Source organism: Papilio machaon, chromosome 10, assembly GCF_912999745.1.
Source record: "Papilio machaon chromosome 10, ilPapMach1.1, whole genome shotgun sequence".
NCBI classification, from domain to species: Eukaryota; Metazoa; Arthropoda; class Insecta; order Lepidoptera; family Papilionidae; genus Papilio; species Papilio machaon.
The window spans coordinates 5,631,528-5,651,052 of record NC_059995.1 but is presented as its reverse complement, the minus strand read 5'-3'; the positions used below and the strand labels follow the sequence as shown (position 1 = coordinate 5,651,052).

The following is a 19,525-nucleotide window of genomic DNA, read 5'->3' as shown; positions in this document are numbered from 1 at the left end:
CTTTTTCCAAAGGTAATTTGAGGGATGTCGATACAAGTCAATACGACCGTATCACTGCATTCTAAAGTTATAGTAATAATTTGTAAAACTTATCTTAAAGAAAAGTTAAGGAAGCCGCACAATTACGAAGTTATAAATCTAATATATAAAATTCTCGTGTTACAGTTTTCGTTCCCGTACTCCTCCGAAACGGCTTGACCGATTCTCATGAAATTTTGTGAGTATATTCATCTATTTTATTCATCTATTTTTTCATAACCCCTCCCTCATTTTTTAACTGCGCGCGGACGGAGTCGCGGGAGACAGCTAGTCTATATATATAAAAGAAAGTCGTGTTAGTTACACTATTTATAACTCAAGAACGGCTGAATCGATTTCACTGAAAATTGGTGGGCAGGTAGCTTAGAACCAGGAATCGGACATAGGATAATTTTTACCTCGTTTTCTATTTTTTTTCCGCGCGGACGGAGTCGCGGGTAAAAGCTTGTTCTTTATAAAATGTTTCGTTGCCTGTAACCGGCGCTTTCATCTTAATAATAATAATACTATAAACAATATCGGCTAGATACAAAAGCGTTGACTGGAGACGATAACGTCAATCAGGCTGATAGCATGATGTTCCAAAACTACGCAAAAGTACGCAAAAGATTTCAGTTAGAAAACTCTCGCATACAAAGGAGATCGAGTCGATGATTAGGATTATCATAGCCAAATAGTAAGTACTAAATTCAACATTTACTTTGTTTTGTATTTATCATTACTAAATAAAATAAAAGTTATATTTGTTGTAATTCGATCGTAATTTAAATTTTCCCATTAATTGCTTATTAATGGTAAGGGAATATTTATATAATTTTTATTATTTGTTGAAAAATTACTTTGAATAAAAATTTAATTTAATAAAATCATAAAATATTGGTTAACGATCTATGAAAGACATTTTTGGTTAAGTTTTATTCAAATAATAAAGAATACCATTTCAATATTGTGAAAGTTTTAGCAAATTATAGTATACTTTGTTAACTTCTACCTATTTTTTTTCATCACCATTTAAAAATATTTTTAACAGTGACAGAGCCTGCAATAATATTGTTATACAAAGGATCACGCTCAACCTTTAAAATATCAGAACCACATAGAAGAGAGGCGTGAAGTGGAAGTAATTCCGAGTTTCGTCTGATAATATAATTTGGGTGTCGTAGGCCCAATTTTAGTTCTCTTGCCATTGCTATCCGTTTATTATAAGGACGAGATGGGAAGGGTGGGGGAGGGATTCAACATAGCAGGTAGAAATATCACCTTTCTTTGCCGTCCCCCTATCAATTACAGATAGGCAACGCTTCTGCGAATGCAGATTCTATGGACTATAGGCAAGGTCATGTCGATATACTGGCAAATTCAAGTAGCCGCTTGCTCGTTTGCTTATTTTTGCTAAAAAGAAAAAATAAGCTCGTTTAGTATTGCTAAAGATATATTGAATTTATTATATATATTTGTTTATTTGCCACTACGTATGCGTTTATCTAAGGCCTTTTGTTAGCACGTGTACTTACTGTATAAGTGAGGCGCATTAATTAAAAGACCAAAATATTTGAATCTTTATTATAACTGGAGTGCCCTTCAGATCTAAAATCTAGGCTCCAAGCTGACTTGGTATATATCTAGCACCTTCCAAATTTGCCAAATTCCTATTTAAAATATAGCACGTACAATTTAAATAAGTCATTTTGTGACATGACTTATAAAATTTACAATAAATTACTTCGGTCCGGGTTAAACTTTAATCGATATGTTGCACTTAACTAAACAGACGTTAATCTTTAAACTTAATCTTATACTTAATGTGTAATTTCGTGTTAACGGTAAAATGTTTAGTCAAGACTACAACGTAATCGGCATCGCACGTCACTAACTCAGTAATACCATTCCAAACGATTCGAGCTACCACATTTGTTTTATCGCCTCAAAGCATGGCTGTGTACTCTATCATTTTGATACAAGTATCATCATAGTGAATTTTTTCTATTTAGTTTTTCTGTAAGTATTTTTTTGTTCATAATTTTTTGAAAATTTCTAATCGTCAAAATAATAATAATATTTATTTATTAATAATCATAAATGTTTACAATATATTCCGATCTTTTAGTCACAAGAAAACTGCAACCATATAGCAGTTGCCCGCAACGGATCTTGATGAAATTTGAAATTTGGCGCATATGTCGAACACATAAGCTACTTGTTAAGTTTTTTTTTATACCGCGCAGACGGATTCGTTGGCAATAGCTAGTTATAAATAAATCAATCTGTTAGAATCATTCTAGAACAATTGAACTGTTTTAATTCCACCCAAAAAAAAAAAACACTAGAACGTGGTTAATATAAAATATATTTAATAATATCAATATAGGTATTGGTACGCGGGAAATAGACGAGACGAGCTAGTTAAAGATAATGTCAGAAAATCCTAAATCTCAAGAAATACCTATTGATTACATTTCGTTTTCCGATTGAGATAAGATCGGAAAAGGTTCGAATTTACTATAACATTCATACAATGAAACTACGCCGAAGCCGAAAGCTATTAGTTTATCTTATTTTGACCTTGGATGGAATTCTTGCCTTGGTTTCGCATTTTACCAATCGAATTCTACACTTCCGTATACAAATCATTGCGAAAAAATTACATTATATATGAGGCAAGTTTTTAAGTCGACACTTTAGTGTATGTCGATTAATGTCGAAGGATTCAATACATCAAATATACTAGATTCGTTGCTTTGTTTACGGGAAAAGCTAAGATTAACAATATAATTAGTTTTATAAAACTAAACCCCTTGAATAATTCAAATAACAGTTATAACAAGCTTACACAGAAACTAATTTAATATTTCTTGTAGTTTCATTTTTATTATTTCTTCTCTGCTACCAGTGAAGTGGATGCATTTTCTTTCCTAAAAAACATTGAGAAGGGAAGGTGGATATGATATTGTAAGGGATGAAAAAGAAAAGAAAATCCTTTAACTGTAGATCCTTTCCTCTGCTTTTTCTCTGGGCAGCCATTTCACCATATCGACGAAGAGACCGCTTGCTCGTTTACTAACTTCTATGAAATTTTAAAAATTATTCAATATATACGGAACCATCATGAAATTGTGCTTAAAGATCTTGACGTTTGAAGAGTGCGGTGTAAGTTTTCTGTCAGTCCTTGATAATGATATTGTTAGCAGTATGCTAATGTATCGCAGTATCTTATCTATCTGATATAGTAGTAAGGCTATGGTAAATTGAAGCCCAGACTTTTTTTTATGACTTTCATTCATGCTGAGATTGAGATTCTATCTGAAATTGATAACAGGCCAGTTATCATGTATGAAATTTAAACATTTCAAAAGTCGGGTGTTAAATTTCGCCTCGTAATATATCATAAGAATCCTTAAATCTATCATTTTTTATTTTTTACCCTAAAAAAGTGTCCGGTAAACGATCAAATTTTATGTCAAATATGTTTAACATTTATTACGACAAAAGCTTCAAATAAAGATTATGATTATAGTTTGAAAGTAATAACATTTGTCTACGGTAGTGGTAATAATATCAAAATAACCGTTTGTTCTCTTGTCTTAACAAATACGCGTCCCCGTGCATACTTTACCATATAAGGTAAAAGAAGTTTTTTTTTTAATGTACACATTCGAAACTCACATAAGAAGATTATCCTTATGACATAAAATAATGTTTGACCTCAAAGCGATGTGGCACAACACTTACATCTTACTGACCTTTATTATTGAGGATAATGAATATTTTACAATTTTTATTGACTAAATAACATATTTAAAAGTACTCTGAAATATCCTAATGATTTAGGTAGTTATCGTAGCTTTAACTGTAAACACATGACAGAAAGAAATCTCGTTGTATTACTTTTCAAAGGCGTTATTTTATCCCGACTGATCTTCTATCAGATAGATCATGAGACTTTTCCATTTTGAGGAATATTTGAGTTACAACCTATATTAATACGCGTAAGAATAATTAAACAAAAATGTCAATCGTCAATGGTCGTACAAAAAGTTATAGGCCAATTTTTGACCTTACTGACATAACAGCTTCAATTTCAATAACGTGATCTGTTTTTTATAAACTGATTAATCATGAAGATAATAATGTTTATCAAGAAGATGCAGACTGACAGACTCGAAAACAACCTTTAGGCTATTGCCCTTGTATTCTCCTTGTTATTGCTAGTGCACAAAGAACAAGTTATTGGTTTTTCCTTGGCCGTATCAAATCAGATAAGGAAAGGCGAAAACTAAGAATTTGCACAGCAACAAAAATGTTATTGTTATTTGTCCATTTATTTTGTTGTTAAATGCAAAAATTGCTATTCAATTTTGGATAAATAGTAAGAGAAAAAGTTAACGTCAACAGAAATAATCTACATAAAAACATGGTTATAAAGAACGTGCGAGCAAAATAATAATAATAAAAGAAATCGTGCCATAGTGTCATGGCTTATGGTGTCAGACAATTGCTATCTTTTATTAACCAATTAGCATTCATAATTAATTCACAATATAGAAAATGAAATATAAAACGCAATAAAAAACAAAGTAATTTTTATATCATCTTAGGAATTTAACACAAATTACGAAAAAGGTTTTATATCAAAGTTAAAAATTGTCATTTTTTAAGTAAACTGAGTTCTCCTGTAATAACTAAACAAATATTTATAAGGAACATTTGTAAGAAAACTAAAGCTTATTAAAATTAACATAATTTATAGTAAAGATTATTTCATTAAAACGACATAATGAAAACCTAATCTGTAACGAACAGTTGTAATTAATTATGCCAATTTTTACATGGCATTGAGGAGATTTTTTAATGTCTTCTTGAATTCGTAGATTTCTTCTTTGATTCTCATTTGACGTAATTAAACGGATTTTATCAAAGCCCCGTCGTTTAGTATGCAACGAAAAAGATGATAACGAGAAATGCTATACTCTTTTCACTTATACTCAGTCCTTGGTCGAGAGATGTCAACCTTCCTTGAAAAAAATCAATGTCGAACTGTTTCCGGATTTTTTCCGGTAAAGATAACTCATTCTGTTGACGTTGACATGAATAATGACTTCTTACCCTATCGGCATTCTTTACACCGACCTTATTGTGCTAGCAATAGAAACTATAATCGTGTTCCTTTTCGAGTAAAAAAATAAATAAACTGACTCGCTCGAGTACACACCATCAGAGCATTTTTTCCTTATTACATTTTTATCAAATAGTCGTCTTCTGAACATCTTATAGGTACTATTGTCTTATCCATCAAATGTGGCAGTTGTAATCTGTAAATGAAATTTAAAAAAAAAATTATGGGTTCAAATGAAAAGTATGTAATTGATCAAAGTGATTTTGTTGATTTCAGACATAAGAATAGCAAAATGCTTACAGGATGGAGACTTGCCTTATCAAAATGTGAGTAGCATCATTTCATTATTGTTTATGTTTACTAAGCAATATCAAATTGTATTTGTTAATTTTATGAATAAATCTCCCGTTAAATACAAATATCCAAGTATAAAGCAGAAATAGATAAAATATAATGTTTTTATTTCGATGTTAAAATAAAAAAAAGGTGTCAAGGTGTCTTGAGAGGTGTCAAGGGACACCCGGATGGAACGAAGTTCCTTTCAATTAATTAGTGAAGGAACCAATGTTTATTCAATGAATAAAAAACTTAAGTCTTCATAAGAAGTTCATTTTATTTCTATGAATTTTCGTTATATATTTTCACGTCGTTGCCATGGTGAAGTAGCGCTCATTCGTCTATAGCAAAAAGTGTCGTGACAACTTTTCGTAAGAATTTTTTCCGTCTAGCCCCCTTTCACAACGCGCGATAAGGAACTTCGTTCCAAAAAAATATCAAAGTTATATTTTCTTTTGTTTTAAATTTTACTGCTTCCAAAAAATATTAGCGCGGTGCTTAATCGTTTCATACTCCTCATATTATGAGGTCTTTTTTTATTGTATTATAACTAGACAGGGTAATGATCTCCAGTTCATTCCACATCAAGGATGTACGGTTATTGCCGGTTAATGTCAACTTTGCAACATGACCTTGACAATTCATATCTACATTTTGTTATACAAAACATGCGTGTATTCTATTGCAGTATTCATCATACCTCAGCGGTATGTGTTGGCTATACTGGCACTGCTGGCTGTGGCCAATGCGTACACAATGCGTGTCTGCCTGAACCTCGCCATCACTCAGATGGTGAAGCGGACGGTTGCAGTGGAAGGTGACGCTCACTATGACCCGGACGCCTGTCCGGACATGAACGTGGTCACCAATAGTAGCGCTAGTTATCTTCAGAGCTATCTCAGGATGGACGATGTAAGTTCTATGAGTATTCCACCAAGAAGTATATAAATTAATCTAGAACGGCTTAAGTCCAAACCTTATTTAAGAGTAATTAAGACCTGAGATTAATTACTCTTAAACGAGGTTTAGACTAAACGCTATCTTCGTTCGGCCATCTCAAGCCCGTTGAAGCTCTCTATGCCTCTATATGTTACAAAAAAGTACTGTACCTGACTGACTCAGGAAGGAAATGTATTTTGCGTGCATGTATGTTTTTATGCGAGTTTTTATGTCATATATTATGTTAGATTGTGACCGCCTGTAGGCTAATCAACTGAACCGATTTTGACGAGTGAGGTCTCATTTAGTCATCAGTTAGTGTCAGTAAGTATCATAGGGGTACAGTCAGTCGTTCTTTTCGTTTTTTAATTATCTCTTACTTGTATATAATGGGCAGAGGAATCTGATCTGATATGCAAAAGTTTTATTTAAGATATTGCTTTAAATTTAGATACCTCTTTACTAGAAAATCTTAATTAAAAAAAAGGCAAAAGGCGACGTAAGACACTTTTGGTTTTATGTATTTTAGGTGAGTGTGGCAATGTAATAGGATAACATAAAACGTGTTAGATAGTTTGTTATTTGAATATTTTTATTTTACAGTACAGTGGCAGTGATAGATTTGAAATTCATAGAATTTTCATAATATAACAATTCTAAAGAGTTGTGATGTAAAAGATAATGCATCAAGTGCACGATAAAACTGAGCCCAAACCTACATACCTTATCTAAATCCTAGTTAAATTTAATATCTTGAAATAAGCTTAAGTAATGATATATAGGCTGCACTTATGATTTTAACTGTAACAAATTCTAAATGATATATTCAAACGTAGAAAGAATTGTGTAAAATAAAAACTGAGGAGAGTTCACCGTCTACAATTCTTCTTCTTCTTAGGTGGTTGTTTTCGAATGGAGTGAAGCAACACAAGGGTTGCTTCTCAGCTCATTCTACTACGGTTACATCCTGACTCATATCCCTGGAGGTATGCTGGCTGAGAGATACGGTGGCAAATGGGTGCTCGGTCTCGGTTTACTATCGACTTCGATATGCACATTCATCACCCCAATCACTGTAAAAATGGGAGGAGCGACTGCACTCTTTATCCTTAGAGTCATTGAAGGATTAGGTGAGGTAAGTGACTACATACAGTTTCTGTTATTTAATTTTAATCTACTTCCAATCTGAAAATTATCTTGAAGTTAAATTAAGTAAAATAATGATATAAAATTCGAGTAAATTTAACTTTGTTTTGGAATTGTAAAAATATATTAATAAAACTATCGCAACTTCAGCTTTATGTTGTAGTATTACATATGCATACTTACACAAATACAACTCACACCTGTAACCCAGAGGGGTAGGCAGAGATCACGGACCTCCATTTGGCGTGGCCAACCGAACCCCACCAAATTATTTTTCGTCATTTCGGGAGACGGAACGTGACGGGTGGCGAGCATACTTATGTTGTAATTTCAAGTATTATTTGAACCATCACAAATAAATGTTACAAAGGATATTACGGTGTTATTTTCTACTTTACGGACGTCTAATATCTGTCGTTAAAATAATATTCTATTCAAAGTAAGATGTTAAATGCAAAATACTTAACTCGCAAAACATTAAATTTTGCATTTCAATAAGTAGTAAAACTTAAATAAAAATTATGTATGTTTTACCACATTTTCAACTCGAAAGTGTCGTTCAGATAAGGAACGCACTTGAGGATTATGTTAATCCTCGATGTTTTACATGTAATCAAAATTGATGCAGCGCAGTAGATAGTAAACTGAAAGATGGCCACATTGATATTTAAGATATACATATATCTGAAGATTTTTTCTTGTAACAACTAGTAGTGATAAAACTTTTGTTTAAATTTACAAACATTTTAAAAGTTAGTCGAACGACGGAATTCCTACCCACGACCACATGTTTGGATGTTCGTTTGTAACCATTGTCTTATCTTTAAAATTAGGAGACCTTAAAAAATAACTTAATTGCTATTTTATTTTAGGGTCCTACGATGCCCGGATTAATGGTGATGCTATCAAGATGGTCGCCGAAGGAGGAAAGAGGCCGTATGGGTGCCATTGTTTTCGGAGGCGCGCAAATTGGTAACATCGCTGGATCCTACTTCTCCGGTCTGATTATGCACAACGGTATTTGGGATAATGTGTTCTACATGTTCGGTGGATTGGGTCTCATTTGGTTTATCTTGTGGGTAAGAATATATTCTTCTTTATACAGTTTAATATTTGGTAGGACCACTAACTGATAAGCAACTACGTTTAAAAAATAGGATGGAAAACTATGTTAAGCAATTGAAAATAGATACCTATATTAATTGATACTAATACTGAATATGGTAATTTTTATATTCCTCTTAATATTTCAAGCTTCACCTTATTTGTGGTAGAAGACTATAGACAAATGCAAAGTTTTACATTATTAGATTACGTCGGTTTCGGTTAATTCTAAGCAGCACGATTTGTTTGTTATTCCAGAGTATATTCTGCTACAGTACGCCAAATACACACCCGTACATCTCAGACAAGGAGAAGAAATTCTTGAATGAAAATGTGACATCGTTGATACACAGCCAGAAGGCAGACTTGGATCCCGTCCCGTGGAAGGCGCTTGTGAGATCAGTTCCTCTCTGGTCTTTAATCATTGCGGCTGTAAGTATTTGAACTGATACGAATCGTTAGACTTATTAGTTAAACCTATTTTTGTAAGAGTGCCATCTGTTGATGCAAGTTTACACCAGATTTTCGTAAACTCTCGTGTAACATAAACTTACTCTAAACTTTGCAAAGATGGCGTAATCATAAGTTGCTATTTTCTAATTAATTACTTCAGAATTTAAATAGTTATTTTTCGGGTGTTTTTGCAGATTGGTCATGATTGGGGATATTTCACGATGGTTACAGATCTGCCTAAATACATGACAGATGTTCTTAAATTTAACATCAAATCTGCTGGTCTTTTATCTGCCCTGCCTTACGTAGCGATGTGGATCGCTTCATTCTTCTTCGGTCTTCTTTGCGACTTCTGCATCAAGAAAGGATATCATAGCCTCAAGAATGCTCGGAAGATTTATACTACCATAGGTATAAGTTGTTTGTATATAACAATCTGTATGTTTGCCGCTATTTCTTTTTCTCTTCTCTTTGCAGCAAATGATTGACTAACGTCTTTTTCTTGAAAAAAAAACTTAGAATATACTTAAAATTTCTATCAACATACTATAACTGGCAAGTGATATTGTCACAAAGGCGTAGACCAGCTGTCCAGACACAGACTGAGCAGTATCACTGTACTTAAAATACAATATTAAACCGTTTTTTTCAGCTTATTATTATTGAAAATTACTAATTAATTTTCCAGCCGCCACTGGCCCCGGTATTTGCATCATCCTCGCTTCATACTCTGGCTGTGACACCACTCTGGCTGTGTTTTGGTTCATTTTTGCGATGACACTCATGGGAGCATACTACAGTGGTATGAAGATCAACGCCCTTGATATTACGCCCAACTATGCTGGTACCACTACCGCTTTAGTAAACGGTATTGCAGCCGTCTCCGGAATTATATCTCCCTATTTGATTGGACTTCTTACACCAAATGTAAGTTTTTTTTATTCTTTTATAAATCTATTGATAGATGGCACGTTTATAAAATTGTTTAGTCTGTCAACAAAGTTCAAGTAGTCTATTCCTTCGTATCACAGTGAACTTATTTTTTTTATTATTATCTTAAAGGGCAATTTATTAGTACACTTGGTCTAATAATGTAATTTTAATTGTCTACGAACTAGACAGTTCTGTAATACGAAACGCTAAGGCAATATCAGGCTCAAATATCACAGAAAGATATTAACTTATAACCTTCTAATGGTTGTTGCCTAAAATCTAAGATTGTAATGTTTAGAACTACATAAATCAAATGATATACGAATTTAACAAAGTTCGACGACAAAAGAACACATTACTAAAGGCAATTTTTTTTTTTCAGTCTACCCTAAAGCAATGGCGTGTAGCATTCTGGGTTTGCTTAGTCGTGTTGGTTGTCACCAACATCGTCTACCTAATATTCGCCGAAGGAGATCAGCTCTGGTGGGACGATGTTAAGAAGCATGGCTATCCTGCAGGATGGAAGCACGGTCCGTTGCCGACTAAATCGAAAGACGCAGAGGAATCAAAAGAAAGTGAAACTACGGAGAAAAAGTGATATATATTTTTTAAGTCTAGTGAATAATATGTGTATAAGTAAAGCAAATGTTGTTATTGTTATGTTTTTTTTTACAATAAATCATAAAAAAAAAACAGTGTTTTTGTAATACCAAATTGTAGCAATGCTTCAGAGAAACTAAACTGATATAAACCAAGGAATTCATGAAAAGGCAAAAACTGGAGAATTTCAAATAAGAATATCCCGATCTGACCAGATAAACGCTAATTTGCTACAATAAACATACTATAGAGACGATATAAAATAATTAACTTGATCCCGAGGAACCCAATTCAGATATTATTATGTAAAAAAAAGCGAATTCAGATACAAAGACTTATAGACATAATATGAAAAAAATAGTCCATACTGCACCGGCCCCTCATAGGAAAAAGGGCACGAAGATATTAGCCCTAATACTATTTATCTATTCTTCTATCACTGAATAATCTAGTCTAGGATTAATTTTCATTTCTCTTGTAGTTACTTTGGTTGCTTTAAATTATGCATTAAAAACTTTTTATACGAAGTCGTCATCAAAATCGATAGTAAAAACTTAATCATAATAGAACTTATTAAACCACTTTGTTAAGTTCTAAGCAAATATTTTATTAGTCAAAAAATAGGTTAACGTAGCAAAGCAAATGTGGGCCTGGTTTCTTAATAAAGATATGAAAAAACAACTAATGTTAAAGGATGTTTGTATAAATTTTTGGTAAATATTCCGATTATTATCTTTGTTATGAGCAAACAAAAGAGCTAATAACGCAGCTTTCATGAAATTATTTGTGGTGTATTTGTATTTATGGACATAGCCCTTTAAAAATATCTTTATCACACTCCGTCCTTGTCAGTAGAGAAACCTTCAACATTTTGTTTCTTGTACTTGTTACCTTTTGTTACTTGATACGACACGTCATCTTCTTTCATTTATTCCATACACGCTATTCTTGGCCTTTCACTATTCTTCCTTTCTACTATATTAGTTTTTATTTTATTTTCATAGTCGTAAAAATCTGTCCGACAGAAAAATGGAAAGACGTCAGTTTTGTTTTTTTATTTATAACTTTGATAAAAGCAATGGAAATTCTTTACTTATTCACTATGACTCAGCTATGTTTCAAATATTTGTGACGTCACATTCTTTGTGATTATAGATAATGTCACTGACATCTATCGATGGTAAAAAGATGAGTTAAAAAGTGTTGATTTTTTTCTGCAATACAGATGCATTGTTAATAATCTATATTTCTGTATCATAAAGTTAGTAGTTCTAATAAGCATGCCTTTAGCCGATGGGTTAAGTGTGACTGGGCCTTAGACATCCTCGGAGGCCTACTGCTTTTGATTGGCTTCACACATATCTCCGAATTTTCTTCCCAGATATATGCAAGTTACACGTTTTTACGGTTAGGTAAAACATTGTCTATCCGAAATTAGAAAGTCGAAAAATACATTGGCACATAGCGGATATCGAACCTGGACTTGTAAGTCAAGGGTAAGATAAGTCAAGTGCTAACCCATGAGCCTCCGACGCTATAAGTAGTAGAAACATATCTTGTGTTTTCAAGATTGAAATTATCTACATAAGCTGTTTTACTCCATTCAATTCTTCGGCGTCTTATTAATATTACCAAGAGTTCATCAAATACTGTCTCAGTTGTTTAGGAATGCATTAGTTTATTAAGTTGAAGTTGCTATCAAGTTCTACCGAAGATCTACAGTAGTTGTAACTATAACTACTGTAGTTCTTGATAAGGTTTAAATGCAAAATAACGTTAATTTTAGTTAATTAAAACAATACTTATAGGAGATGAATTCAAATCGAATGACACTTTAAAATTTAATATCGCGTTTGTCGTACTCTGATACAAAGTTATTAAAATATAAACATAATTAAGCGCGAAAACCATATTTCCCTTCCGAGTCAGTCGGGTAATAAAATATGTATCCAAGACTTGTTTATTTTAATTAGCATACAGATAAAATGTATCATTGTTCCATTAACTTATTAAAAGGAAAAAATATTCAAGGAAAAAAGTCTTTCGAAATTAGTTGTTTTTATATCTTGTAGTGAGTTACAATCTGTGTCGCAAGTTACTCGGACTGTATTTTTCTCTTAAAACGTTGTTGTCGCTTATGTATCGGGTGTGCCATCTCGTATTTATCTCAACACCAGTTGATAGTAACAGTATCATGTCTACGTTTGCGGAATTTGACAGGTCCAGCGTCACATATCCACTATAGCACAACATTGTATGTTGTGTGAGTGCATATCGCTCGTTGTGTTTGATTACGAAAAGGTGTTTTTGATTTATGTTCCATGGCTTTGAAAGGATGGAGGCTTATTTTGAATCGAGGTATGAAACTTTTTTTTTCTAACAATGAATATACAAATGTAAAATTAAAAATCCAAGCTGTGACCGGTGGGTTTGGACAGAGATCACGAATTCCGACTTAGTAACTATACATTTTTAAATAATACGAAGAAATTTACATTTTACAAACTATCACATACAACATACAGCTCTAATTTCTGTTGCTAGAAGATCTAATTAAAATTTAGTACTCCGTGTAGATATAACTAAAAGTTAAAAATACATTTAAATTTCCTTGAATTAAATTGCGTTTAGATAATTTTCTACATTATATTTGAACATGTTTCAGTGATTTTCATACCTCAACGTTATGTTCTTGGCATTATGGGTCTGTTTGCTTTGGCAAACGCTTTCACGATGCGGGTATGTCTCAGTATGACTATCACACAAATGGTTCTGCATACCGAATCCTCAGAGCACATAGTAGGAGAGACTTGCCCTGACAATAGTGATGTCTCCGGATCTGGAGGAAGTAACAGTACTGTTTACTTTGAAGTAAGTGTATTTCCAATTAACTTCGCAAAATATTTCCAGTCTTTGGTGGTTCCTTAATTAAATGCGTATTTATTTACGTTCTTCTAAACATCTTTACTGGTCTTTATTTTCGACAGCATTTAGTATCTATACGCATAATATTATCTTTATGGCAGTTGTAAAGCGCAACGCGCTGCAATAAACAACCAGCAAAATTATCTAAGAATACAACTGCGCCAAATATTTTTTTTAGTTTCAAAACATTGACAAAGCCAAAACAGATTTAAAACCGAGATCCACTGGAATTACAAAATCTTGACCATGTTTGAAATCTATTCGAACTGCATTGTATAATAGAAGTTATTGTTACAAATTAGGGTCGAGATCGTTATGATTGGAGTGAAGCAACACAAGGCTTTCTCTTAAGCGCGTTTTACTACGGTTACGTGTTAACTCACTTACCCGGAGGACTACTGGCTGAAAAGTTTGGAGGCAAATGGACAGTTGGCTTGGGTTTATTGGTCACTTCCATAGCAACAGCTTTAACCCCCTGGGTTGTTAGTATGTGGGGTGCCGTGGGGTTGTTCATAATGCGGGTCATAGAAGGATTTGGCGAGGTAAGATAGTCAGTAGGTCTACAAATTTTATGTAATCGGATAATTTATCATTCTTACATCATTATTATCAAATTTGTTCAGTATCTTAAATAAAGATTTAGATATGTATCTCATAAGACGGAAATCGAAATGTTTACGTAATACTCATGGAGTACGCCAGCAAGTTTTCCATACGTATATCCTTCCATATTTCAAATTGATCAATGTCCATTGCAAAAACTTGGAAAATACACAAAATAATGTTTACTTAAACCTTAAAAGAATTCTTTCTTAGTAGAAAGTTTCAAAATCACGACTTCGTCGGCACGGAATTAAAAAAAAAACTTAAATAGTAGCCTATGTGTTCTGCCAGACTATGTTCTACATCTATGCCAAATTTCAACAAGATCCATTTGGCCATTCTGGAGATACCTTCAAACAAACATCCATTCATCCATCTATCTAAATATTCGCATTTATAATATTAGTATGATTTGAGATTAATATGATTTTTTTCTTAATGGAATGTTTATTTCATCAAGAAATTTCTTTAATTCTGTGGTATTTCAGGGTCCAGTTACACCAGCGTTTGTACTTTTATTAGCTAGATGGGTACCGCCTTCTGAGCGATCACTCTTTGGAGCTATGATTTTTGGTGGAGCTCAGATCGGTAACATATTTGGTCCTTACCTTTCCGGTATACTCTTAGCAAATGGTGGTGATTGGGCCAATGTATTCTATGTCTTTGGAGGGCTGGGTATGATCTGGTTCATATTTTGGGTAAGTCGATATCAATACGTTCATCTCTTTCGTTCCAAATGGAAATGTTGACTTTGATTTACAAGGTCAACAATATACCTAAAATAATGGATCTTTTTTCCCAATCAATATTATGATAACGACTGAAAAAAACAACTTAAATATTTTTATAGAAATTACATTATCGTTTAATTTGACCCCGTTTCCCTAAGAAGTAATACCGTAGTTCTACATTTCTAATTGTCCAATTATTTCAGGTCCTTTTATGCTACAGTACACCTAATTCCCATCCTTACATTTCCGACCAGGAGAGGAATTATTTGAACAATAACGTGGCTGCTTCAGGTTTACATAAAAGATTGGATCCAGTTCCATTTAAGGCGATGCTAAGATCTGGCCCGCTATGGGTTCTTATAATGGCAGCTGTAAGTATTATTTCATTCATTTATAAGAAAAGAATGAATTTTTTATTCAATTCAAAAATACTTAGTTAAATCTAGATTTAGTGTCTAGACACTTCAGAAAAATCTAGAAATGTACATAAAATTTTACGTGGGTGAGCTTATGCTTTTTCAAGAGTTCTTGTTTTCATATTCTAGTTGTTTCAATTACTTAGTATGAAGGCGATAAAGTTTCTTACTATTGTGCCCATTTTATCTAAGTGTTCCATCTTGGTAGTTAGGGAAATTAATTCTCTGATTACAAGGTGACATTACGTTATATTTTTTTTTCCAAGAAGATACAAATGAAAGTTAGGACTACAAAAAAGCTCCTTTGTTTCTTGAATTCTATATTGTGTTTGTAAGCTTTTATGCAAAAATGGTAAAACTATCTCATTAATTCAAAAATAAATCTTAAACATTTTTAAAAAGCAAAAATTATCAAATATGCAAGCTTAGTTATGTTGTAATTTTTACAGATCGGTCACGACTGGGGCTACTTTACGATGATCACCGATCTACCAAAATACTTCTCCGACGTGCTTAAGTTCAACATTAAAGAGACAGGTCTTATGTCCGCGCTGCCGTACATTGCGATGTACATTTGCTCCTTTATATTTGCTGGGCTCTGCGATTTCTGCATTAAGAAGGGCTGGCATAGCATTTCAACTGGCAGGAAAATTTATACAACCGTCTGTTAGTAAAGCCATAACTTAATATCTCCGTTTCTTTGGATTATTTATGATTGTTATCAACTAGTCAAACGTGATAATAGCATTGCAAAGTTCTGTTTAAATTCTCCCTGTCCCATGTTTCTATACTACAATTTATTTCAATGCACTGTAATTCTTCCTCTTGCTCCGAATCGACTCAGAATTGTGAAATCTTTATTTTAAATACGCATTTTAAAGTATTTTATGTATTAATTTCTACTATATTTTTGGTGTTAAATTTATTTCTGCTATATTTCTATCTAAACTTTCTTAGAACATCGATATGACGCAATAATTTTAATTTTTATCAATTTTATTTGAGTTTTGAGGAAACTAATTTTCACTTCACAGCCTCTTCCGTACCCGCGCTTTTTATAATATTGGCCTCGTACTCCGGATGCGACCGCCTGCAGGCTGTGGGTCTATTTATTGCATCAATGGCGTTCATGGGAGGATTCTATAGCAGCGTTAAGATAAATGCCATGGACATAGCTCCTAACTATGCTGGTACTTGCTCAGCATTCGTGAACGGAATTGCTGCTATATCAGGAATCATTACACCATATTTGATAGGATTGTTAACGCCTGATGTAAGTATCCTTTATGTAGTAATCCTTTTCATTCGTTCATAACATTATATTTAAATTTCCTGGAATTAATTTAAAAGAATACTAGAAATATCCAAAAGAATAGTCAAAAAATATCGTTATTTCTTAATGCGAGCTACATTTCCGTTTTAGCGTTATAACGTTTTTGCATATTCGAATACCCCTTTTGTTATAAAAAATTTTGTTCGATTGAACATCACAAGGTAATCTTATTTACCAGTAAAAAAGACAAAATTATGTCGTGTTACGTCACAATCGATTTTGTTACGGGACATTACTATTCGGTTGAGTGACTTTCTTTCGGTTAAAGGTTAACAAGTCAACAGGAAACCAACGCGCTTTTTCAACCGTAATACGTAATTTAAGTATTAAGCGCCTGAAGGAAATGATGCAGCAATTACTTTTAAACGCAAATAATGTTATTCAATTAAATGCAATACAGTAGTTAATTAGAGTTGTTAGGGTTAGGGGAAAGCATAAATAGAATTAACACTTTACCATCTTCTATAGTATAAATTATTGAGCATTGATATTAATAAAAAGTCCCATCCACTGTTCTATCTTTACTTATCAAAGTAAATAAAAGTACTTGATTATGATTAGATGATCGCATAGCACAGTATGTTTCCAAAGGCCTTGGATATATCTCAGATGACTATCATAATATGCTGTCAATTTTATATGACATATTCAAGTAACGTAAAATATAATATAGCTAGCGCGGTTGTTTATTACCTTGTCTTCATTTTAATATCAACTATATGTACATATTTCAGCAAACTGTTGAGCAATGGCGGATAGCATTCTGGGCAGTCTTCGCAGTACTGGTTGGCACAAACGTTGTTTACGTAATTTGGGGATCGGGAGAGCAACAATGGTGGGACGATGTTGAAAAATATGGTTACCCACCGGGATGGAAACATGGAACATTCAAGAAAAGACCAACGGACACTGAGAAGAAAATTGTACACCCCAAACACGATCACTCGCCAATCGCTAAGGATTGATTTTAATGACTGTACATAATTTAAATACTTACCACTATTTATTTTAAATATAATAGCATATTAAGGCACTAATTTTGATTATTTTCATCATTGTTACACTGACTCTGATGTTTGTCCTTGACGAAAGGTAGGTTTTAATTAATCAAAGTCGTGTGTGAAGCGTCACGCGACAACGAATACAACCGAATATACAATCCTCCTAGTCGGTGCCGTCATCGGATAATTATACCTGAGTGTTAACCGTTGTTAATTTTTTTGACCATTGTAACAAAAATAAATAGTTACGAATGTAACATACATACCGCAAGACTCATAGGAATGAGAAATAAATTTTAGAATCTAATCGAAGTCGGCATTAGCTTAACCTTCAATCCACAAAGCAAACGTCTAAATTTCCTTTTTTTAATTGTAACATGATTTATATTTATGTTTTATGGAACTGTTATCACTTTAGTGGTATTAAGAAAACTTCATTTTATACTTGAATACTATAGAATATATTAACTGCTACTGCTTGTCATATAATGGAAGGACAAATCTAACATCAAGATTTAAAAAATATCACCATGTTTATGTGATGGTATGAATTCCCATTTAATTCAATTCATATGGTTTATTAGGTAAACGTGCGAAATTTCTCTAAAGACAAAGCTTAATTGTATGCACTATATTTTGTGAATATAATTGCTAGCATTCCTAAGATTCAACTTCTAATATTAGTCATATTATTTTATATTTATCTGTGTGAAATAGAGGTATTTTAATTCCAATACCTTGCCTCACTGTTGACTCGCAAATACCTTTTAAACATTGACGTGACAAAGGTCTAATAAGGGTGTTCGTCCTCCTTTGGACTATTACGTGGAGTTTTGAATTCTTAATAAAACTAAAAAAGTATACATTCAGAGTTACTTTTCAATATATCTTAGAGTTACTTATAATATCAATGTATAGCTCAATCAACTGAACCTAGAAACTAAAAGGCTCGCATGGGCCAATCAATATCAGAGGCAAACAAAAGAAAGACTAATATGAGAAGTTCAGGCTATCCTAGAGTTGGACGGAAGTTAATGAAGCAAACCAGTTAGACACGATGCTTTTCATTTCATAAGTTCTCATGTTTTATGTTACTGTTTTGATATGTTGGTTCAATAAATGAAATATACTCGTAATACAATAAAATAAGCAGTTAAGATAACAAACGAGACGTAATGTGTAGCAAATGATTTTTCTTGCTCTTTGTTAGATTTCGAACATCGTAGCTAATGTTGTCGCTGTGGAAAATTATTAAGTTAATAGTGCTCCTCTCCTCGATCGAGAGTATATTTATTTAAACGAATCTTGGTTAAATCTCCTGATTATTAAAACAACACTCGGTCTAACGCGTAAAAACTTATGCTAAATGATTTTTAATAGTAATTTAGAAGTTATCTGATTGAACATATACATAATGGTTAAATTAGAAAATATTATTGGTAAGAGTGAGTCTCACAACCACTTAGCTATCATGTTAAATATAAATTAATAACGCATATACCATCTAGCGTATCTGGTATCAAAGCAATCTTAAATGGTAAAACACATTAGGCTATTAGTGAACAATTTTTTGTAATAAATTAATTAAGAATGGCTTATATCACATATGATCGTCCGGTGACGGCACCGACGACGAGTGAAGTTCTCAAAATAAAGATGGACCCCCGAAGGTTCCGAAACTAGTCGGTGCCGTCACCGGACTATCATACGTGAGTTACGCCGTTCTTAATTAATTTATTATAATGTCTCACGAAACTTTAAACTATCTTTATGTACATATTTTATACAAGCAAGTAAGCAAGAGATTTTACTGGTGTTAAGTCAAAATAACGCAAAAACACGGTTAATTGTAA

General features: G+C 33.0%; 2 protein-coding genes across 4 annotated transcripts; both read left to right on the top strand.

Moving 5' to 3' along the window:
* The first annotated feature begins 659 nt into the window (after window positions 1-659).
* On the top strand, window positions 660-10,701 carry LOC106718100 (putative inorganic phosphate cotransporter). Of its 3 annotated transcripts, none has more exons than XM_014512103.2 (9): window positions 660-715; window positions 5,429-5,478; window positions 6,177-6,400; window positions 7,326-7,562; window positions 8,446-8,652; window positions 8,936-9,109; window positions 9,325-9,541; window positions 9,819-10,057; window positions 10,446-10,701. In XM_014512103.2, the coding sequence occupies exons 2-9, from the start codon at window positions 5,445-5,447 to the stop codon at window positions 10,659-10,661; spliced, it is 1,548 nt and encodes a 515-aa protein (XP_014367589.2). In that variant the 5' UTR covers window positions 660-715; window positions 5,429-5,444; the 3' UTR covers window positions 10,662-10,701. The 3 variants fall into 3 exon arrangements, with proteins under 3 accessions (XP_014367589.2, XP_014367590.2, XP_014367591.2); XM_014512104.2 differs by lacking the exon at window positions 660-715 and adding an exon at window positions 1,942-2,037; XM_014512105.2 differs by lacking the exon at window positions 660-715 and adding an exon at window positions 5,322-5,350.
* A 2,109-nt stretch (window positions 10,702-12,810) lies between these two features.
* LOC106718131 (putative inorganic phosphate cotransporter) lies at window positions 12,811-17,704 on the top strand. The gene is made up of 8 exons (XM_045679560.1): window positions 12,811-13,021; window positions 13,329-13,534; window positions 13,891-14,130; window positions 14,680-14,889; window positions 15,126-15,293; window positions 15,788-16,004; window positions 16,373-16,611; window positions 17,406-17,704. The coding sequence occupies exons 1-8, from the start codon at window positions 12,985-12,987 to the stop codon at window positions 17,634-17,636; spliced, it is 1,548 nt and encodes a 515-aa protein (XP_045535516.1). The 5' UTR covers window positions 12,811-12,984; the 3' UTR covers window positions 17,637-17,704.
* The last annotated feature ends 1,821 nt before the right edge of the window (window positions 17,705-19,525 follow it).

Coding starts and splice junctions, on each gene's coding strand:
- LOC106718100 (XM_014512103.2), top strand. CDS start 5,445: ATGCTTACAGGATGGAGACTTGCCTTATCAAAAT. Junction 5,479..6,176: donor GAGACTTGCCTTATCAAAAT/GTGAGTAGCATC, acceptor ATTCTATTGCAG/TATTCATCATACCTCAGCGG. Junction 9,110..9,324: donor GGTCTTTAATCATTGCGGCT/GTAAGTATTTGA, acceptor GTGTTTTTGCAG/ATTGGTCATGATTGGGGATA.
- LOC106718131 (XM_045679560.1), top strand. CDS start 12,985: ATGGCTTTGAAAGGATGGAGGCTTATTTTGAATCGAG. Junction 14,890..15,125: donor TGATCTGGTTCATATTTTGG/GTAAGTCGATAT, acceptor CAATTATTTCAG/GTCCTTTTATGCTACAGTAC. Junction 16,005..16,372: donor GAAAATTTATACAACCGTCT/GTTAGTAAAGCC, acceptor TTCACTTCACAG/CCTCTTCCGTACCCGCGCTT.